General features: G+C 45.6%; 1 protein-coding gene across 2 annotated transcripts in view; it reads right to left on the bottom strand.

Annotated features, from left to right (window-relative positions):
* The window catches only part of bbs9 (Bardet-Biedl syndrome 9), a 160,471-nt gene that overhangs the window by 94,428 nt on the left and 46,373 nt on the right, over positions 1–19,670 (bottom strand). The window contains exons 15-19 of one of the 2 annotated variants that reach the window (XM_030102972.1): positions 15,421–15,435; positions 6,742–6,882; positions 5,808–5,903; positions 4,707–4,879; positions 4,397–4,549 (exon numbers count right to left, since the gene is read on the bottom strand). In XM_030102972.1, coding sequence (XP_029958832.1) covers positions 4,397–4,549; positions 4,707–4,879; positions 5,808–5,903; positions 6,742–6,882; positions 15,421–15,435 — 578 coding nt within the window. The remainder of the gene's footprint in view (positions 1–4,396; positions 4,550–4,706; positions 4,880–5,807; positions 5,904–6,741; positions 6,883–15,420; positions 15,436–19,670) is intronic. The other variant, XM_030102973.1, reaches the window with a different exon arrangement.

The raw sequence follows: 19,670 nt of genomic DNA, 5'->3' as shown, positions 1-19,670 counted from the left end.
ATCATGCAATATTCCACTGTTTATAGCTACAGATCCTAATAATTACTAAATGCTTCCTTCTAACATACTGGTCAGGTCAGAATTCCTGAATTTCACAATGTTAAAGTGAATATGTTGACAGTCAATTAACTTGCAGCTGATTGGTAGAAATATGGAAGCTGTGAAACACGGCCACTCGCCTGAAGATTTCATTATGTACGTAAAGCTGATTCTAACATGTGGGTGATGAGATTCGAGGCATTTTAAGTTGTCAATACACACTGAAAGCATACAGTTAGGGGAAAAAAAACAACACCGAACACATAGGCTCCGATTACACAAGGTTTCAAGTGAAAACACATTTTTGCATTTTCGTTGCAGAAAAGTTTCTCATTTACACAGCAACATGTTAAAAACTGTCCGTTTACACAGCAACGGCAGAAACACTGAAAACGGTGTAGTTTTCCTGTAAGGCCACTAGTGGGCGCTAGGAGAAGTTTGACTCAGCACCGCTGTCCTGTGAACGCAATGAAGGTTTTACATTTTGAAAACGTTAAAAACAGTTATGAATGGAAAAAAAAAACAAGTCGCCAAATGAAACATGAGTACACGCACACACACACATTTATACTTGCCTGAAATGCACATGTCTTCGTGCACTTTTGAGTACACACTCAAACACACACGTATGCATGCATGCATGTGCGCAGGGCGTGAGAGGCCCGGCTGTTAATGGCGGTGGTCCGGCTCTCCACAGTGGGATCTGTGTTTAGCCGTGTTTAGAGCTCCATTTGGGGCCAGATAAATCACGCCGCTGTCTGGCAGAAGCCTCCATTAGGGGCCCCCGAGGCCCCCGGACGGCCCGTCAGTCACCCCGTCAGTCAGCGAGCCGCCCTCTTCCAGCGTTTGAACTCCTAATTACAGGGAGACCGGGCTTGGTTTGGCCCGGCCCGGCTCCCGAGCCCCCCCACGGCATCGCCCGCTAGCCCGGCGCTAATGCTAACACTAACAAACGACGGACGTTTCACCTCCAGAGGAAACTGCTCTCAGGAAAATATTTATGGAAACCAAAAAAATCTCTTGAACTTTTTTTTTTTCTCTTCCCCTTTTGGCCTTTTCTTCACTCATTTCTCACAAACCGGTTTTGCACTGATTCAGTTCTCATTTTGGTTCCTCTGAGTGGCAGTCCCGTCTCTCCGTCCGGCCGGCTGGAGTGGCGAGCGCGGGCTAACCTCTGACGGCCATCGATTAATCAAGCGCCGGTTCAAGGGAAGGGTGTAAAACACGGGGGCCGTGATGACGGATGGCTTTTTAAGGAGCGACCGGGAAGGGAGGCGCAGGAGAAACACACCTCCGACCAGGACAGACGACTGAAAGAGCCGCGGAGCTGCTAATTACCTCAATCCGCTCCGTCTTCTCCGCCGCCGCCGCCGCCGACACATAACAAACAATCATTCACCGGTCTCACTCCGACCTGAAACTCATCCATCACATTCAGCCGCTCTGAGCATCGGGTGTGTTTTGGAGACGGCAGATGAAAAAGTTTCCTGCGCTTACACACACACACACACACACACACGGTCAGTTGAGGCCCGCTAGCTCTCAGGAATTCATGAATAAAATATAGGTCCATAAAGGCAGCATGAACAATGGAAATATTATACCTCTGCTGCATAAACGCACAGCCGACCACAGCGTATTCTCGCAGGGAGCTCATTCCTCTTATCTCTGACGGCTCGGCGGCGATGGCCGGCCGCTGCATGTGGAGACACACACACCGCTAACGAGGGGGAAATCCCCCCCCCGGCTCGCAAGATTGATGCTGAAAACTTAGCCGGCAGACATTCCTCCCAGCCGAAATGAAAGAGGTGCCTGGTCCGCCGGCATTCCCGATTGGCCGCACATTCCTCCAACGTCTTGATGAGTGTGATTGCCGGCATCGAGCCGCTGATTCTTCGCGTAGAGCTGAAAAACACTCCTGCTTTCTGAGCAGTCCGACGACGCCTGACCTGGAGGAGCAGTTCGGACTCGAGGTCCGTTTACACGACAGCAGAACAGTGTGGCTGTGTTCTGGCCGTCCGGAGTGGTATCACAAATCATTTCTTTATCTTTCCTTATCTTACAAGCGCTGAATGGATACAATGAAGATACAGAAGATTTATTAGTTCCCTGTGAAGCGTTGACACACCGCAGGGGGTCCGGGAACCAGTCCGAGAACCAGAGCCGAAACAAAATGAAGCAGCTTTTAATTTCTATATTTGTCACTCGTGGAACAAACTTCCTGAACACCTGAGGTCTGCTCAGACTGTCCGCTTATTTAAATCAAGGCTGAAAACTTTACTACTCACTGCAGCATCGTAAAATCCCTTTAATATTTTCAAATATTCCAAATGCATTTTTATTAGTTTCATTGAAAATTTTAAATTTTTACCCTCCTGTTTTAATTGCCTTTTAAATGTGATTTTGTTTACTTAATATCTTGTTTAATTTCAATGATTCTGAAGCAATTTCATGTATTTCTTAGCTGTTGAGAAGCACTCTGAGGAGCCTTGAGAATAAATGATGCCAAACACATAAACTAGCCTCATGATTGGTTCATCTTTTATCACTTCATATCAAAAAGTAGTTGAGTAATGAAAGAAGGAAAATCTATACATAAACATCAAGTCTAATTAAAAGCATCTTTGATTTTCGGGAGCGTGTTGAACCGTGGACTGGATGTCCGTCCTCGGTGGATCCTGCGGTGCAGCAGGACCGAAGCGCTGAGCCGGGCCCGGCCTCGGCAGCACGGCTCTCAATACTGACATGAATTATTAATTCCACACATTCATCAGTCTTCCGACCGGCTGTCGATAGCCTCCATTATGCCGGGCGTGTATACATTACAGAGTGTATAGTGTGTCGGAAACTTCCCGCACGAGGGCCGCCGGGTGGCGGGAAGAGAGGGAGGCGGAGAGAGGATGAGGACGAGGGAGGGAGGCGGCGATGGGCAGGAGTGACGGCGGAGAGCGGTTCGCTCAGAGTGACGTCTCCACACAATGTCAGAACTTATACAGTCACATAAAGTTCACACAACCACGGATCATTGACTCTATCCAGCCCTCAGCCAGAGCGGCGTGATCACCTCAGAATGAGAAACTCAAAGAATGAAAGACTGGAGGAAGGATTTTTAAAGCAACACGCCGCTCTTCATTCGATCAATATCACATTCAATCAAACTGTGTTCTCACAGCTGCTGAAACTATTCAAATGTGTGTATCTGTGTGGTTTTTATCAGTAGTTCATGACTGCCGAGATGTTTGGATCACAGGAAGTCTGTGGGCTTTTGTTTTGGGAACCTCCTCGACCTCCAGAGGTGCTGCTGATTAAAAGACGGCTGACATCAAACAGAGAGCGAGTGTTTCCATTTCAGGCAGACGGGTTCGGATCGGGTTCCCTGGCCGCCTGTCCGGGCAGTAACCGGGCCAACACGCGGTGAACGCCGTTTATTTGTGTTAAAAAGGCATCAAGGGCTTCAGGGAGGCTGTTAAATTCCTCTCATTAACCTCTGAAAGTTAATCTGAGTGAAATATCGGTGGGAGCGAGCGGCAGCAGCGCTGATCCGAACGTCGACGCCCGGGCGGCGCTGGCGGCTAATGAAGACACGATGTAAGCCGCCCTCACCGCGTCAACACCGAGCCAACGGACAGCGGGAACGATGGTAGTCAGCAGGGGCGAGCAGCCATCACAGCGACACCGGCCGCATGCCAGACGGAACCCAAGGGCAATGCCGCCGCCGTTTCCTCTTAGAATGAGCTTCAGACTGACGTCGCACGCACCGGAACTCGCGTCTACCCGTTAAACCGAACTCCATCCAGTTCCTTGGACCGAGTGTCGACCCTGAAACCTGTGAAGGGGTCAGAAAACGAGCAGCGACCAAAAAGTCCTCGCCTTCCAGAAACGTCCAGCACCCGGTCCCGGCGGAGACGAGCAGGTGGCGCCCGGTGATGACGTGCAACGCTAGATTTACAGCGTGAGGGTTCCGTCCCGGGGACTGATGGACGTCCGCTGTTTACGTGATCCGCTGTGCGCTCACACCCAGCGCCGCACGCAGAGCCACGGCAGGGCAGACCGACAGAACGCCACGCACACGTGGAACCCAAAACCTCCTTCGGTGTTCGGTAGAGTCGGCATGTTTGTGAGCGAGTTAATGAAAGAAAGGCGAGGAGCACATGTAAATGAAAGCGAGATGAAACGGGCGAGATGAAACGGGCGAGCTAACCGGCAGCGACAGCGCAGTGAGTGTGGTGGTCTGGCGTTCCAGAGAGTTCCACCGCCTGTCTCTGATCCCCGGGACCGTCAGGAGACATCTGGCCTCCTGCAGGCTCCACCTCCGCCCGCCGTCCGGCCACGGCCGCATCACGTTCTAGTGTCTGACCTGGCTGTAGGTGGCGTCCATCAGCGTGTCCAGGTTCTGCAGCGGCGCCGGGGTCTTGTCTTTGAAGCGTGTCAGCAGGCGGCGCTGGATGGCCCGGAACTGCAGCGCTCGCTCCGACAGCAGGTCCTGGTACTGCTGGGCACTGACACGCAGCTGACACACACACACACACACACACACACACACACACTCGAATGAGGAAATGTTTATCTGTGTGTGTGTGTGTGTGTGTGTGTGTGTGTGTGTGTGTGTGTGTGTGCGCGCGCGCGTGCGTGTGTGTGCGCGCGCGCGCGCATGCATGTGTGAGTACCTGGAAGTGATGGTCCACAGACAGGAAGTAGTCCTGCAGCGGCGGCGGGCCGCTGAAGCTCTTCTTGAAGTCTTTGACTCCGGCTTTGGCGAAATGCTGGTCGGACCTCAGAACCAGCTCCTTCACCACCAACCACATGTCCTCAAACGCGTCACTCTGAATACGGTAACGCTCTGGGAAAAACATTTAAAACACACACACACAGGGAAGGCTCTCATCTGGTGAATAATAAGAATAACTGTATTGTGGAGATGTGTAAATATAAAGAATTTAAATAATTTGTGTAATGAGATAAATAGGAGTGAGGAATAAAACTGTATTATAATAAACAATAATAATAAATATAGTAAAAGTTGTGGTTATTCAATGACTTATGGGACATAGTTCTTTTTAATATGAAGAGACTAAAGGGTATTTAATTCTAATCAAAATCATGAAAGCAGAGCGAAAAACTTTTAAAGGAAGCATCGAAATCTAAGCTGTTACTAAGAGCTCTAAACTGTCCGCAATTCATTAAATATCGTGGAAAGTCACTAAGCGAGTTTTTATTTTCTCTTTTTTCCCCTTTGAGAGGCAACCAGGGAAAAGGCATGATGGTGTTATAAAATCCTGAAATGCTTTAGAACAAAATAAAAGAGCCTGAAAAGAGACAGAATCTAAAAACTCCACCCACTTTTCCCCTGGTATTTTTAATCTTTATTGTGGGCTTTCAGATTTTTAAAATCTCATTTTAAAAATACAGATTGTATTTTGTGAATATCATGATTTTTAAATTTTTTTTATTTTGTTTGTTTGTTGTTTTGTTTCCTGAGACAGTGCTGAACCCCAGATATCAGCCTAGGAGAGCAACTCCATTCATATTATTCAGGATAATATTATTAGCAAAAGATTGAATCTTTCGTTTCTTTTTCATTTAACATCGACCTTTCAAACAGGTTTTTCCTGTGATTTACAAGCACTGAAGCAATCCTGGATGAGAGACGGACGATCCCCGAGGCTGGTTTTAATCCTACAAGTAAACCAGCTGTGATGAAGTTAAGCCAATAATAAAAAAAAAAAAAACAACAACTCAATAAGATTTAGCGATTGAGCGAGACTCACGGGAGGTCTTGGAGGCCAGCACAGTAACCTTGGCTCCGGAGAGGAACTGGAACGCCACAGTGTTCCCGTCCTTATCTTCTGATTTAGCTGAAAACTCTGCAGAGAAGAGACAGAAAGTCACAGCGGAGCGATGAGACAGATAGGAGAGTCTATCGCCATGCAGGACGCCGGCGGAGGGGAACCAGATCGAGTCAGGCCGCTCACAAACACACACAATGTCAGCTTACACAGCACACAGCCCGCGCGTGTGTGTGTGTGTGTGTGTGTGGACGTCCGGGCCGCTCACTGTGGCTGATTGACTGATAGCTGGGAGACAGAACCAAACGTCCCAGGGCTCAAACACACACACAAACACACACACACACACACACACACACACACACACACACACACACACAGTCACCAATATACAAACATGCATAAACACACTTGTATAAATACGCAACCGCACACAAATACACAACCGCGTATTAATTATCTGAGTGCGTGCACGTTCACAGTCGCTCCCTGTCTCTCCACCTTCGCCTCTCCTCTTTTTTTGTTTGTTTTTCAGTCATCTGTCTCGGCGAAACGTCCACATGTGGCTGCGTCACCGGTTCACAAACATTAAGAATCATTACCTCGGCGAAATATAAACTTTACCAGAACCGAGAAGACACGTCGACCAATGTTTACCCAAAAAAATGACAGAGCGCAGATTTATCTCTCCAGCTAAATTCCTGCGGAATAAAACATGAACCCCTGTGGATAATTAAGGATCTGCGTCGCCGTGGCAACAGCCACAGCTGCAAGTGAGAAGACAATGTTGTGGACGGAGACAGGCGGGAGTCTCGGTGTCATGCATTCCTGCGCACGGTTAAGGGCTGAAACACAAGCAGAGCCGGGATTGTTTGGGAAAGTGAGAACAGGATCTGGGCGAGTCGGGCCGTTTTACCTTTGAAGACGGAGCCGAGGTCGACCGGCGGCTGGTTGGTGTCCACAGTGATTTTGAACTTGGTGGTTTTGGCTGGAGACGAGGGTACACACACCAGCGCCAGAGGAAGACCGAACCTGGACTGGAGAACCCTGGGAACTCCTGCGAGAAAGTCCACACATGTCACAAAGCGTGAAGGCTTTCTTTTTCTCTCGCTGGTATTTCTTTGAATGAGTTGCTGGAATGTTGAGGAGGTGAGGTGATGTGATGCTCTTGGTCCTGCAGGGTTTGGAGGTGTGTCGGTGCAGAAAGAGACCTGACTGTAAATCAGTCCGTCTACACAGCTTCCTGATGACACATTCCACTGTAAAAGCACCACAACTTACAGAATCATTCAGTGTTTTGTCTTTTTTCCTTCTGGTTTTGCAGATAAAATCAGAAAGCTACTCTGATATTTTGAAAGGACAGAAAACCAGAAGGGTTTTCAAACACCTCTTAAGTTTCTGGTGTTGCAAATACAATCCACAACTATCATCTGTGTAATCAGAGCTGCTAATAATAACTTAGGAAGGAGGAAAAACTGACTGGAGAGGCTGCTGAAGCTGTGTCACTGTGCAACATGGACATTTTACTCGTCTATTGTGCGTTATCACACTGGTAGTTGATATTGGTGTTATTATAACCACAGATACATGATCTGTCCCATTCACCCACTTGTGGCTCGGGTTAAGTCTCAGTATATGGTTCGGTGAGGCTCGCCTTCATTATAGCAAAAAACAAACAAAAAAAAAACAACTATAAATCAAATATACAACTAAAATACGAGCCCAGCAGTGATTGACACTATTCCCCTTTCATTGTTGCTCTTTCACTAAAAAAAAGCCCACTTTTCCTCCCCGCGGTGAATCAAACGAGGTCCCCTCGTCGCCTTTCAGGCTTCGTCTGCAAACAGCAGTCAGGATTTAATTTGTTAACACAGTCAACACTGCAGATGCTCCAACTACAGGAGTATCGGAGGAGCAGCGAGGCCGAGAGACTCAACATCAACATGAGTGAGGGGGGGTGTGTCCGCGGGAGAACCGAAGAGGAAGTTTCATGACGAGGATGAGGAGTGAAGGCCGGCTCCAGCTACGGCATGAGCCTGAGCAGCGCTGAGCTTGGCAAAGATGGACACTTAGCTGGAATAACAGAGCGAGGAAAATGGAGGCATGGAGGAAAACAGCTGTTGAGAAGAGATGGAGCGAGAAATAAAGCAGAACGAGGGACGGGCGGAGGAGGAAATCAGATGAGGACTGACAGCCGGTGTGAGAGGAGAGAGGGACGAGTTAATCACGGAAAGTTCCAGGTTGTTACGGAGAGTAACAGTTACCTGCTACTACTGTGCACCTTCTCATTCCAGACAAGTCATTCAAGACATTACGCTGAGATTATGTGAATAATTCAATTTGCTTTCAGCGCACCAAGTGAGGTGGAGAGAGAAGAAGGGAAGAAACAAAGCCAACTGAAACAGCAGAGGGAGAGAGGGAGAGAGAGAGAGAGAGAGAGAGAGAGAGAGAGAGAGAGAGAGAGAGAACGGATGAATGTTTGAGAGACTGCAGTCTGCTTTCTCCTCTCAACGTCTCATTGACCCTTCGTTCTGGACGGCTGGAGATCTAAACACCGATTCACTCCCAACAAACACAACACAGCAACACATGTCAGATTCATTCATTTCACTGATTCTGAAGAATCAAACCTCTTCTCAGTGTTAACTTCACTGCTGTTGCTGTCAGAAATCATATTTCTATCATTGTCTGGTTTTAATAAGCTGTGTTTTTGTTTTTCTGTTTTTTTTATGCAACTGTCTGAAAACTGATGAACAATCAAACAGGTGAACACAGCATGGAGGTTATGTTTACAATCTGTTCATCAGCTAATGGCTAAAACATCAAATCCAGATCTCCATCAAAATGGAACAGCCTAGTCATTATTTTTCTTTCTTTATTAATGAGACTGTAAAGAGTCTCAAAGTGTCTCGCTCCATTGACTAAACATCACAAATACCAGGAGACGTGGACCAGTGTTCAGGATGGAGCTCTGAGGATGAATGAGTCAGACGTGATGCACACTGAGGGACGGCTGAAGAGCAGCGGGTTCAAACTGGGTCCAAGTCCAACTTCACTTCCTACTGAAATGAAACGAACTACATGGGAAAGTGAAAACAAGGAAACACACTTCATAGGAACAGAGACTTTACATCTGAGAGGAACAAATGTGTCACCTCCGTGTCGTTCTACTTTATCCAGACTGACAAACTGTCATTTCCTGCCCGAATAACTGATATTAAAAGTGCAGTACAGGATCACAGGTACTATTAGGAAAGTTTAATGGAGATTATGTTGAAAACTTTGGAGTTTGATTGGATTTTAACAGGTGCTTGGAAAGAAATGACCTGAAGGGGGTGTTTCTAAAGGTTGGTGCGGATCTGGGTTTTCCCAGCATGCTTTGCCCTTGTGTGAATAAGTCAAGGTAAAACTGAAATAGGTTGATAAAAGCTCTGCACGGCGAGTTTCAGCTGCTTATGTACGATGTTTCCACAGCAGATCAGGAGATTTTGTCTCCAGTCCTGATGCAGCGCGAGCAGCGAGGGGTTAACGGGTCTTGCTCGGGGACCCACGACGGTCCCACAGCGGTGGGATTCAAACCAGCGGGCTGGTCTAACCTCCAGGCCACCGCTGTACACAACGTTCAAAGAAACCATTGTGGAAAAACAACTGCGACGGGCACAATGGCGAGGGCTATCGAAGCGGAGTCGCCACAGGCATCCCACTCTGTTGTCAACGGGTCTCGCCGCATTCAACACCAATCAACTCCCTGGCACGTCACCGGCCGTCGGGAGGGTTGAACTCCGGAGTCGATAGCTTGAGGTTTGCTCTCGATGCATGAGAGTCGGAGAAACTGGATCTTCGGTAAACATCACGTCCAAACCGGTACATCCAAAGAACCTCAGACAGAAACCAACCTGGTGTGCGTCTCGCAGAGCAGCCAGCAGTGCAATAACATTTATGCTGGTGAAACCAAACAAGCACTGAGCGAATGCATGAGGGAGACAGAGGGGCGACCCGAACCCTCCTCAGGTCCAGACTCAGGTGTCCATTTACACCTCAAGGAGCCATCGCACTCGTTTGGAGACGGCAATGTGTGCATGTCTGACAGAGAAGACCAGGTTTTGGATGCTTCAAAGAGTTTAAAAAGCTGAGGTCCGCATCGTTAGGCCGGGACAAAGGAACAACAGGCTGCGTCCACACTGCAGGCAAATGTGACTAAATTCTGATTTTCTGCTCAGAACTCACCAATATCTGATCTGTTTTTTGACAGTGTGAACGTTGCAGTTCCGATTTTTCCACTCCAGAGCCAGGCCTCGATCATATGTGGGACGTCACGATTTTGCCGCTGCAGGAAGCGGCATCTTCTCTAGTTCCTTCCTCTCATATTCATTTTTATTAAGTTATGTCGGTTCCTATTGTACAGCCACTTGAAAATTGCTAGACAGGCGTTGTAGACCTGTGTAGCATCCATATTTACTTCCAGAAATGGCGTACTCGGCATGACGTGACACTTTTCTTCTGCACAAGTCTGATGGATGTCGACTTTAAAATCTAGTGTGAATGATCAAAGAAATGGGATCTCAGCCAGAAATCTGAACTGAACTTCAAGACCTGCAGAGTGACCGTAGCCTTAGATGATTGTGAAATGTCTCCCAAGTCCAGTTGACCCGGTTCAGTTGCTTCAAGATGTTTCTGAATGAATAAAATCATGCACAGACATAGAATTAAAAGAAAACTCATGATGTGTTGAACCTACCTGACTACAACTCGTAAGACATCATTATGAGTCCTTGTACTCTTCAGAAGGCTCTAAATCATATTTTAAAAACTGGCTTGGAATAGTTTATGCTCACAATTAGATTTCCTGATAGTTGAGAAAGACTGCTGTGTTGATTTTAAAGACGAGACGCCATCCTCCAGCATGTACCGTGGTAAACATATAAGGACACACACATTGTGGCCACTACTGGGACTGCATGCTGTTGATGCTGCTTTGACGGCTTTTCACCGTGAGAGCCGCCATTCTTCATGGCGTCACGTCAACAAGTGGCGGGAAACATTTCTCAGAGACTTCAGTCCTCATTAAGGTGACAGCAGTGAATGTGCTGATTCAGACTGAAGGAGCTCCTCTGGACTGAAATCTGCTGACGACAGAGACCGTTTCAGCAGAATATTCAAGCATGTCACGCTAATAAAGCAGAGAGAGGATTTGACCTTTTCGAGGTGAGCTGTGCTGCATGAACAATGCTGAACTGGTCCTCAGAGTTCGCCAAGACAATATTATCCACCACTACCTCACCACAACCAGCATGAAGACCATGAAAACCTGCATTCATGGGTATTTTAAATGAACGATTCTGACGTAGCACGTTTTAACAGCTTCAGCTGTTTTCAAGCCCTTTAACTCGATGGTGATATTTGTGGGATATTGCACATTCAGGGATATTTCAGCTTTAAACCAAACACACCACAGGTGGTTGTGCAAGAAAGAAAACACCTGTGAAAGGATGTGGATTAAAAATAAAATAAAAATGATATTTGCATGTTTCACCGTCTTGTGCTTTTGGATGTTGGTTTGGTAATTATCATCATCCAAAGACCGTGGGAGCAAAAAGCAAGAAAAATAAACTCAAAAGTGAACGTGAATGTGGGTGTGTTGCACAACGGCAGCCTCCTACAATACTGCTTCATCAAAAGTGAGAATGAAAATAGCTTTGTTTCATTTTCTCTGGTTATTGATTAGAGGCAGGCAGTAGAAGTCATGATTACCTTCAGACTTTGCACATATGTGGGTGTAAATGTAATTTATTTTAGTTGCACGTCAGCAGGTTACGACTTCAATACAAACATTTACCTGCACTGTCGGCAGGGATTCATATGTCTTCATGCATGCGTGACTATATTTTAGCAAGTCCGCCTCAATGTGAAAACACAAATGTCCCAACCATTTAGAGCAAGAGAAACTCTCCTGCTTACATTTACTGATTGTTTTTCTCGAGTGGAGGAGCTTTTGTGGTAAAAATTTAGTGTTGAACTTTTGCAACTTACAGAAATTCTGTAAATGAATAATGTCCTGAAGTGATTTTAACACGCCGATGTGTCATTGGTGTAGGACGGTTACAGCTAGCAGGGGAAAAAGAATAACATGCCGTATTTGAGCTTCAATGAGCCGAAGCAGCGCTGGAACTGAAATAAATGGGGAGGATGTGATTTCAGTGCATTTTGTCCAAACACAGCTGAGATTTTCCCCTCCTGTTATGAATCATCTTACATTTTGTGGACATTGTGAACAGAAACAGGCTCAACAGACACTTATTAGTGTCCAAGTGACTCAAAATGGTTTCTGCCAAAGTCATATTCTGGGTCACGTCAGCTACACGGGAGCTGGGAGGTTTAAGCTCCGGCTCAGCGCTTGTCAGCGCTACAATACCAATAAATAACTGTTGCGTCACTGAGCTGTTTAAAATGGAGAGAGGGATGGTGAGATACAGTGGAAAGAAGAAAAAAAAACTGTACAAAAGTCCTGAATGTAACCAGCGTCGCTGTCCACAGCCAGACTCTTAATATATACCCTGGTCCTGCCCAACACTGGAGACACATTGGTCTTTTATTCAGATGTATTTTGGACTCTGTTGGGAAACTGAATAAAGTCCTGCCGGGTACCAGACGTCTGGGATGCCAGGAAAGCTCCTCCCCTTAAACAAAACTGAGAACATCAGAGTGATATCGTATTTTTAACCCGTTTCCGTACATACTTTATTTTAGTTGAGGCGATGGACTCTGGAGCCGGCTCAGTAACCTGGATGAAAACTTAATGAAGGATGAAAACATTATTTTATTTTATTCATCTATCCTACATGACTTAAGTCAAGCAGATACTTTTTTTTCTTCTTTTTTAAAAACGTTTGGCCAAACTTTTGATGTTGAAGAATCATGCACCGTGATTCTCTGCATAAATTCGTTGTACGCATTAATTAAAAAGTTAAATGGCTCCCTGAGTCTGTACCATTATGTTCAGAAGAAGTGAAGACAGAACACTTGGAACATTTCTGGACCATGTTAACCATGTGGATCATGGACCCCAGGCTGGGTTTTAGTTGTAGAAGTATCTGTTTTTAGCATCTTCCTCCACTTTCTTGCATGTTAGCTGCAGCAAACGGAGCAAAGAGACTCGGAGGATCACTTTTGTCGCGTTGTAGCTGTGTGGCAGCGAGCTGCAAGTGAACCTCATCCAGTGGAAATAGAAGCATTAACTACGATGGGGGCGGTTCATTACGCCTGCCGCGGCACAACGCAGTGGATCCGGTGTAAAATGGGCTTAAGAGCAGTAGATTCCAGGTAGAAAGCGGTGCACGTGCAATAGCAGCGTTTCAGAAAAGTCGTGCGTTCCTCCATTTACATGGTGACGGAGGTGGAACTTTATCACAATATTGCACAGTTGCAGAATTAGGGGATTAAATATTAATATTAAGGTTTTTTTTAAAACAATAGGAAGGCAGGATTTGTGACCTGAAGGTCAGAGTTCAAATCTGACCACTTGAGGAAGAAATGTTGAAAACCTCCCGCAGTGACTGTTCTTAGTTCTGGTTTAAAAGCAGAGGAGAGTTTTCACTACACTCTCCTGCACTGCTGTGTCAAATGAAGACTTCCTCTTCCTCCCTTAAAAAAAAACAGTCTTGGATGAATTGGGGGAATTCTTCAGTCTGTCCCCCATTTTTCACCAATGAAAATAACATGATGTGGAAGGCACAGGAAACAGCGGGCTGTTTGTGTTTGAGGAGATGCCTCGATTCATAAATCTGGCAGCCCGGCCTACAGAGCGGCTGAAGCCAAACAACCAGTAAGTGGCTAAACAGAATTTCTCAGTTACAGTAAACTGTGGTTACTATGTTTGTCTTACAGATTCCTGAATTCATCTCCTGCTGACTTTTAAACTGCAGCGAGTTGTTGTTTGGGGATTGTTTAATTTTTTTTTTGTGTGTGTAGATGAACTGGAATTGACAGATAGATCACACGCTGCGGTCTCTCGTCTCTCATTCTCCTCCTGATCACCGCGCTTGGCTTCGGGGCAGTTTCCAGCGAGGAACCCACTTAAAATGCAAACCGAGCGCCGCCGCTGATGTACGTCTATTGTACAGTCATCTCAGAGGACTGATACCAATTAGCAGGAATCCATGTGTGTGTGTGTGTGTGTGTGTGTGTGTGTGTGTGTGTGTGGCTTGCTAGAGAGGTAGGGGCGTAGAGAGAGAGAGAGAGACCACAGGCTTTATTTGAGTAGAGGACCACTGTACAGGATCAGGTTCTTACCACAGCTGCAGTGATGTCACCTCACCAATGTGTGTGTGTGTGTGTGTGTGTGTGTGTGTGTGTGTGTGTGTGTGTGTGTGTGTGCGTGTGCTCATTCCAGAGGGGAAACAGTAAAGAGGAACCGTGGCGGCACTCTGGGCTTGGGTAAATCACGTTCAGATGGGGTCACCGCTGCCTGAGTCTCTGGTATGAGCAGATCCAGTCCTATGAAGCGGTTTGGCCTCTGAGGCCGCAGCATCGTTCACACCGTCTTCACAGAAAAGGAAGACCGTGGATTAATTAAAGCTCAGTACCGGGGCGCTTTCTCCAGCTCACCTTCAAATTCATGCACGTGTTCAATTACATATTTTCTGCTATTACAATAAACCAGATTCCATGAATGAAATACATCACCGTCTCCATCAGTTATTTCAGGGATCAGAATTAAGTTGCTGATTAAAAAAAAAAGAAAAACCCACAAGTACTTCAAAATAAAAATAATAATAATAATCTATAACAAGGTCCAGGGGAGTGTCTTATTGAATGAGGATTTAAAAAAAAAAACCCAAAACATAAGTGCTTGAAATTCACACTCATATGCTCGTTTGGTGACATTTGGACGAATAGACTTCACTCTGGACTGGTAACTGTTCAATAGAATAATTTTCATATGTGAGGACGCAAGTCCTTCTCTTGTCCTGCCTTTTCTCGTATGTGTGTGTGTGTGTGTGTGTGTGTGTGTGTGTGTGTAAAGCAGGGCCTCTAAGCCCACTATAGATTACAGGACATCCTATTCTGGATCAAAGCACACAAACCGACGGACTAAAACAAACACCGGCTGACAACGAGGAGCTAGGAACACTGCAGCAGCAGGAGCGTGTGTGTGTGTGTGTGTGTGTGTGTGTGTGTGTGTGTTGGGACATGTGACAGACGATATTCCTGTGTAAACTGCAGGGAATATAAAAGGATAAATGGGTATAAATGAATATTTACATTTTTCAGTGGAGTGAGGAAGTGTGTGTGTGTGTGTGTGTGTGTGTGTGTGTGTGTGTGTGTGTGTGTGTGTGTGTGCGCGCACACTCCTGCCAAGTATCACGTAACGGGAACATAAACAGTAGGCAGCAGCCTCTTCCTGTATATACAGCGGTGTGTGATGTGTGTGCGTGTTTATGCGACTATGTAATTTTGATAATCTGTGCATTTCTGCGGAGGTGTAGGTGTGTGAAAACGCTTCAGCAATGCGGCACACACAGCGTCTCATGACTGACTCCACACTACAGGTCCGCGGTTTTCTACTTCTACTGGGTCACTGGAAAGCAACACTTACCTTTGGGGTTCAGCTCTGCGAAAGTAAGAAAAGAAAAAGTCAAACCTTACAAACAAAAGTGAAAGATGAGATAAACAGAAGTCATAATAAAGCATCCGCTGCTCCTTTTTCTGCAAGCTGGTTAAGAAAAAGATGTGAAAGAAGAGAACTCAAGGGGATTCCCTGGGAAAACCTCCATCTTCCCGCATGTGGATACGGACGAAGTTGAAAAAAAAAAACCAGCCTGGAAACGCCTGGATTCTCCGTTTCTCCCACACACTTGGAAGGAGAAGACTTGGAGGAAAGGCGCAGCCACCTGACCGAGCCAAACCGATCTTGAATGTGATAAGATGTCCAAATTTAAAATTAAACAGCAGCTCATCAAGAGGCGAGCATAAAAACTGTTCTGACAGACTCGGCCGGAAAAGACTTTCCTCCTTATGAAGTGATCAGTATTAAGAGTTCAGGGTTTTTTTGTTTTTTTTTAAACGAAGCCAAGGAAAATCAGAGCTTCAACTGCGGAACAAAAAATTTAAGGCAAACAGAGAAGAAAACACAAAAATAAGAATCCACCTAAAAGTGCAGTATAGAAAGTAAAAAACACGCCATATGAAGCCACAATATGACTGATCAGGTAGACGGTCTGGGGACACCGGTTTGTCCTTGATCTGGGGTTTTAGAAGCATGTGCACCTTTTATTTTTTCTTTTCTAATGTTTAGTTAACACAGTCCTTTTTCCAATCCGTCTAAACTCAGCTCATGGACTTGATGAATTCTGCGTCATGATGACAGGGAGAGTCGAAATCGAAGGACCAAAAGGTGATGTTGCCGTGAAGGCTTGGCTGCTGCAGGCCGGTTTTCCCTGAGCTGACGTTTCTGACACCTCCTGCTTAAAACCCAGAACGTCAGGAGGACTGTGAGGTTGTTTTATTGTTATAGTGACAACAAAATAGGACTTATCTGTGGATCATGTTTCAAAGAGGGTCGTATTGTGTGAAACTATATCAAATTATATCCAAACACACAATTAACATGTGGTATTATAAATTCCAGTTTTTAAGTGGAAATACAACGGCGGCATATCTGGAACACTAAATCATGAAGATGATGATGTAAACTGTTGAGCGTTTAAATATAGTCCGGTAAAAGTCCAAAAACATGCTGACCTTGCTTGCACGTGCACAATAAAAGCACAATTATGGAGTTAAAAAAAGATTTGCATCCCCTCTATGGAGGAGTACAAAACTCTCGTTGCAAATTGGGACATTTTTTCACCATACTGACGAAGGGAGAGCGTCTCTTCTCCCAGGTCCCTGCTGACATATTTTCCCAGCTGCTCTGGGATTTAAAAAGTCAAACTCCTGCTTCTCTAACCTTTAGGCCGAGGCCAGAGAAGTCTGGCAGACTAAGCTCCGATTTGATTGGTCGACAAAGGATTTCCTGCGAAGGTGAATGAGAAGCAGATGGCAAGCTGTCAGCCAATGAAAAGGCAGCGAAATGCTGAGTCAAAAAAGTTCAGCTCTTAATAAAGCTGATGAAAGTCTGCCTCTCTTTCCTGTAACACCTCTGCCTAGCTCCCCCTGATGCTGGAATTATAAATTTAAAAATTGATAATTTAAGGAATATTGTTTACTGTGATGTACACAAAACCTACTCTGTTCGGCGAAGCTGTGTCGGGCTGTGTGGTCTGGAAAAAAAAAAAGCTGGCAGTGCAATGTACCTCCATGTTTTAATGTGTTAAGATGTATAAAATTGTGACACATGAACTCACTGAGTCGTGGTCAGTTGCTGACATGGGTATAGAGAGCTGTGTATCATCTGCACAAATACAACAGATGCTGTGATGTCCCATGATCTGAGCCAGACGGAGCAACAACAACAATAAAAGAGGCCCAAGGATGGAGCCTTGAGGAATCCCAGTTTGTGGCAACAGGCTCTACAGCCTGCAACTCTCAGAGCCACAACACACCTTGATTTAATATTTTTTTAACCATATGTAAATTCAACTGATGAAAGATAGGGCTAAAAATATGGTGGTTTTTTCAAATAATTATTCGTTTTAAGCATAACTAATTTCTGTGTTATTATGATTTGAAAAAAATAAAATGTGATGGTAAAAGAAACAGGTAACCTAACCCCATCGCTCCTTGTTAAAAATATTTCTCATTTTTGTTTCTTCCCAAATTGCACCCTGAATATTTTACGTCTGAATTCAAACTTCCACTTTAACTACACATTATAAGCACTCTTCCACCTTAAATACACGATCAACAGCAAACCGGCTATTCGCCATCCAGTCTTCACAGTGAGCAGGAGCTATCTGATCCTGGAACGTTAACTCCTGTCATTACCCTGTCTGAGGCTCAGATTACTGCAGCGCACTGCCAAATAAAAGTCAGAAAAGGCTGAACTGGAGGGAGGGGGAGAAAAGAAAAGACTAAAACAACACGAGGAGGAAGAGACAAGGAGAAAAAAGAAAAGTGAGACTCAACTAAAAGCGTCAATGTTGAGTGAAAGTGTCGGTTAAACGCAAAGGACGCGTCAAGTGGAGCACAAAGGCGCGCGCACACACACACACACACACACACACACACGGTAGCTGTCTGGCGTGTTGCCAGCAAGTGTTCAATCGGTCTTTTCCTGTTCTGAAATCTCCTTTCGCGGCGGAGAAATAAAGCTGAGTGAAATGAGTGAAATTCGGGATCCATTAGCCGGTGTGGCAGGAAGGAAAAGGTCAGCGGAGTGTTTCATGACTGTGAGCTTTTATTATATCAATAATAGCTGAGACGGTTGAAAGAGGAGCTTTTCTGTGATTGAGTGCAGATCTGCTGAACCCCCCCCCCCCCCACACACACACACACACACAGACACACACCTTTTTAACCTTTTATCAGGCGAGTGTTCATGACTTCAACATTTCAGTGAGTCAGACGGAATTCATAGTTCTTAAAGGAGCTGTATTCTGCTTTTCCCGGCCTGCCAAAGTCATCTACACTCAAATGATAAGCTGCTTTGGCTCCCCGAGCATGATGGAGTACTTTTATATGAGGAAATATTACTCATTCTATCTGTCGTGTTTGCAACATGGCTGTCCAAACAACGCAACTTCAAGTTGCCCCGGAACCTGCATAACAGCATGGCTATGACGAACATAGATATATGATTCATAGTCCCTGCACCTACTGATGGCCATGTGGACCAAGTCTATATTATATACATCTATGGTGCCTATGTGCCGCCGTCTTGAGGAAGCTGTCGGTGAAGCAGCGGTGCAGGAAAGTCGATGGCGGTTAGAGTTTCTCCTAAAGTACGCTGCCATGCTGCTCATGCGTTTGTGGGGCTTCACGACTGGTTCCACCTCCTGACGAGATCCGGTGGTAACATAGTGGTTCGAGGGGGGGAGGAGGGGTGTAGAGCTCAGACTGAATATCCATAGAAATTACTCAAATATGCATAAATGCAACCATGTCAATCCAACTTGGTCTGTCCTTATGAATGTCCCTGTTCTCCCATTCTTCATGTTTACAGTGTAATGTTGTCTGCAGACGTTTGTGTGGTTTCATTACTAAAACAACCAACACCAACGTTTTCAGTGTTTCTGCCTGAAAACGGACAGTTTTCAATACATAAAACTAGTCTGTAAAAAGAAAAAGTGAAAACCTTACTGAATTGGGGCTCACTGATCTTTAAAAAAAATATATATATTATATATATATATATTTGCAATATAAATGCATTGACTTATGGCCTCAGTAGTGTTTGAGATGTAGCAATGGGAATGTGAAACCAGAAAAGCAAAAGTATTTGGGGACTTGGTGTAAAAAACGACTCTAAAACATCGTTTTCATGATGAAATTTCACATTACGAAGAATTTCAAAGAGTTGTAGCAATGAAATGTCTCGGTGTTCCCCACATGCCGCCTCGCCAGGCTCTGGACCGCTGAGTGAATTAATGTTTCTACATTGTCAGAATGAAGGAGGAAGTGAAACCTTTCTTTCTCTTCTCAGCTGACACCTCGCTGGCGTGTTTTTGCAAACCGCACTGCAGTTGGCGTCGACACCGCCGGCGCCGCGAGCGCGTTGCACCTGTGAGGCGCCGTCTCTCAAACACGGTTTGATTCCATGCGACACTGCGCTGAAGCGAGGCGTTCCTGTTCCCGCTGCTGTGCTCCGATCCATGTTTAGAAGTGAGGGTTCCTTGCCAAGCTGACCTTTGACCTCCCTCTGGTAGATTCCATCATGTTCTCTTCAACTGGGTGAATTGATATGAC

This window comes from Salarias fasciatus, chromosome 11, assembly GCF_902148845.1.
Source record: "Salarias fasciatus chromosome 11, fSalaFa1.1, whole genome shotgun sequence".
Classification (NCBI taxonomy): domain Eukaryota; kingdom Metazoa; phylum Chordata; class Actinopteri; order Blenniiformes; family Blenniidae; genus Salarias; species Salarias fasciatus.
Note: the sequence above shows the minus strand (reverse complement) of the source record. Positions and strands in the feature narration are given on the sequence as shown.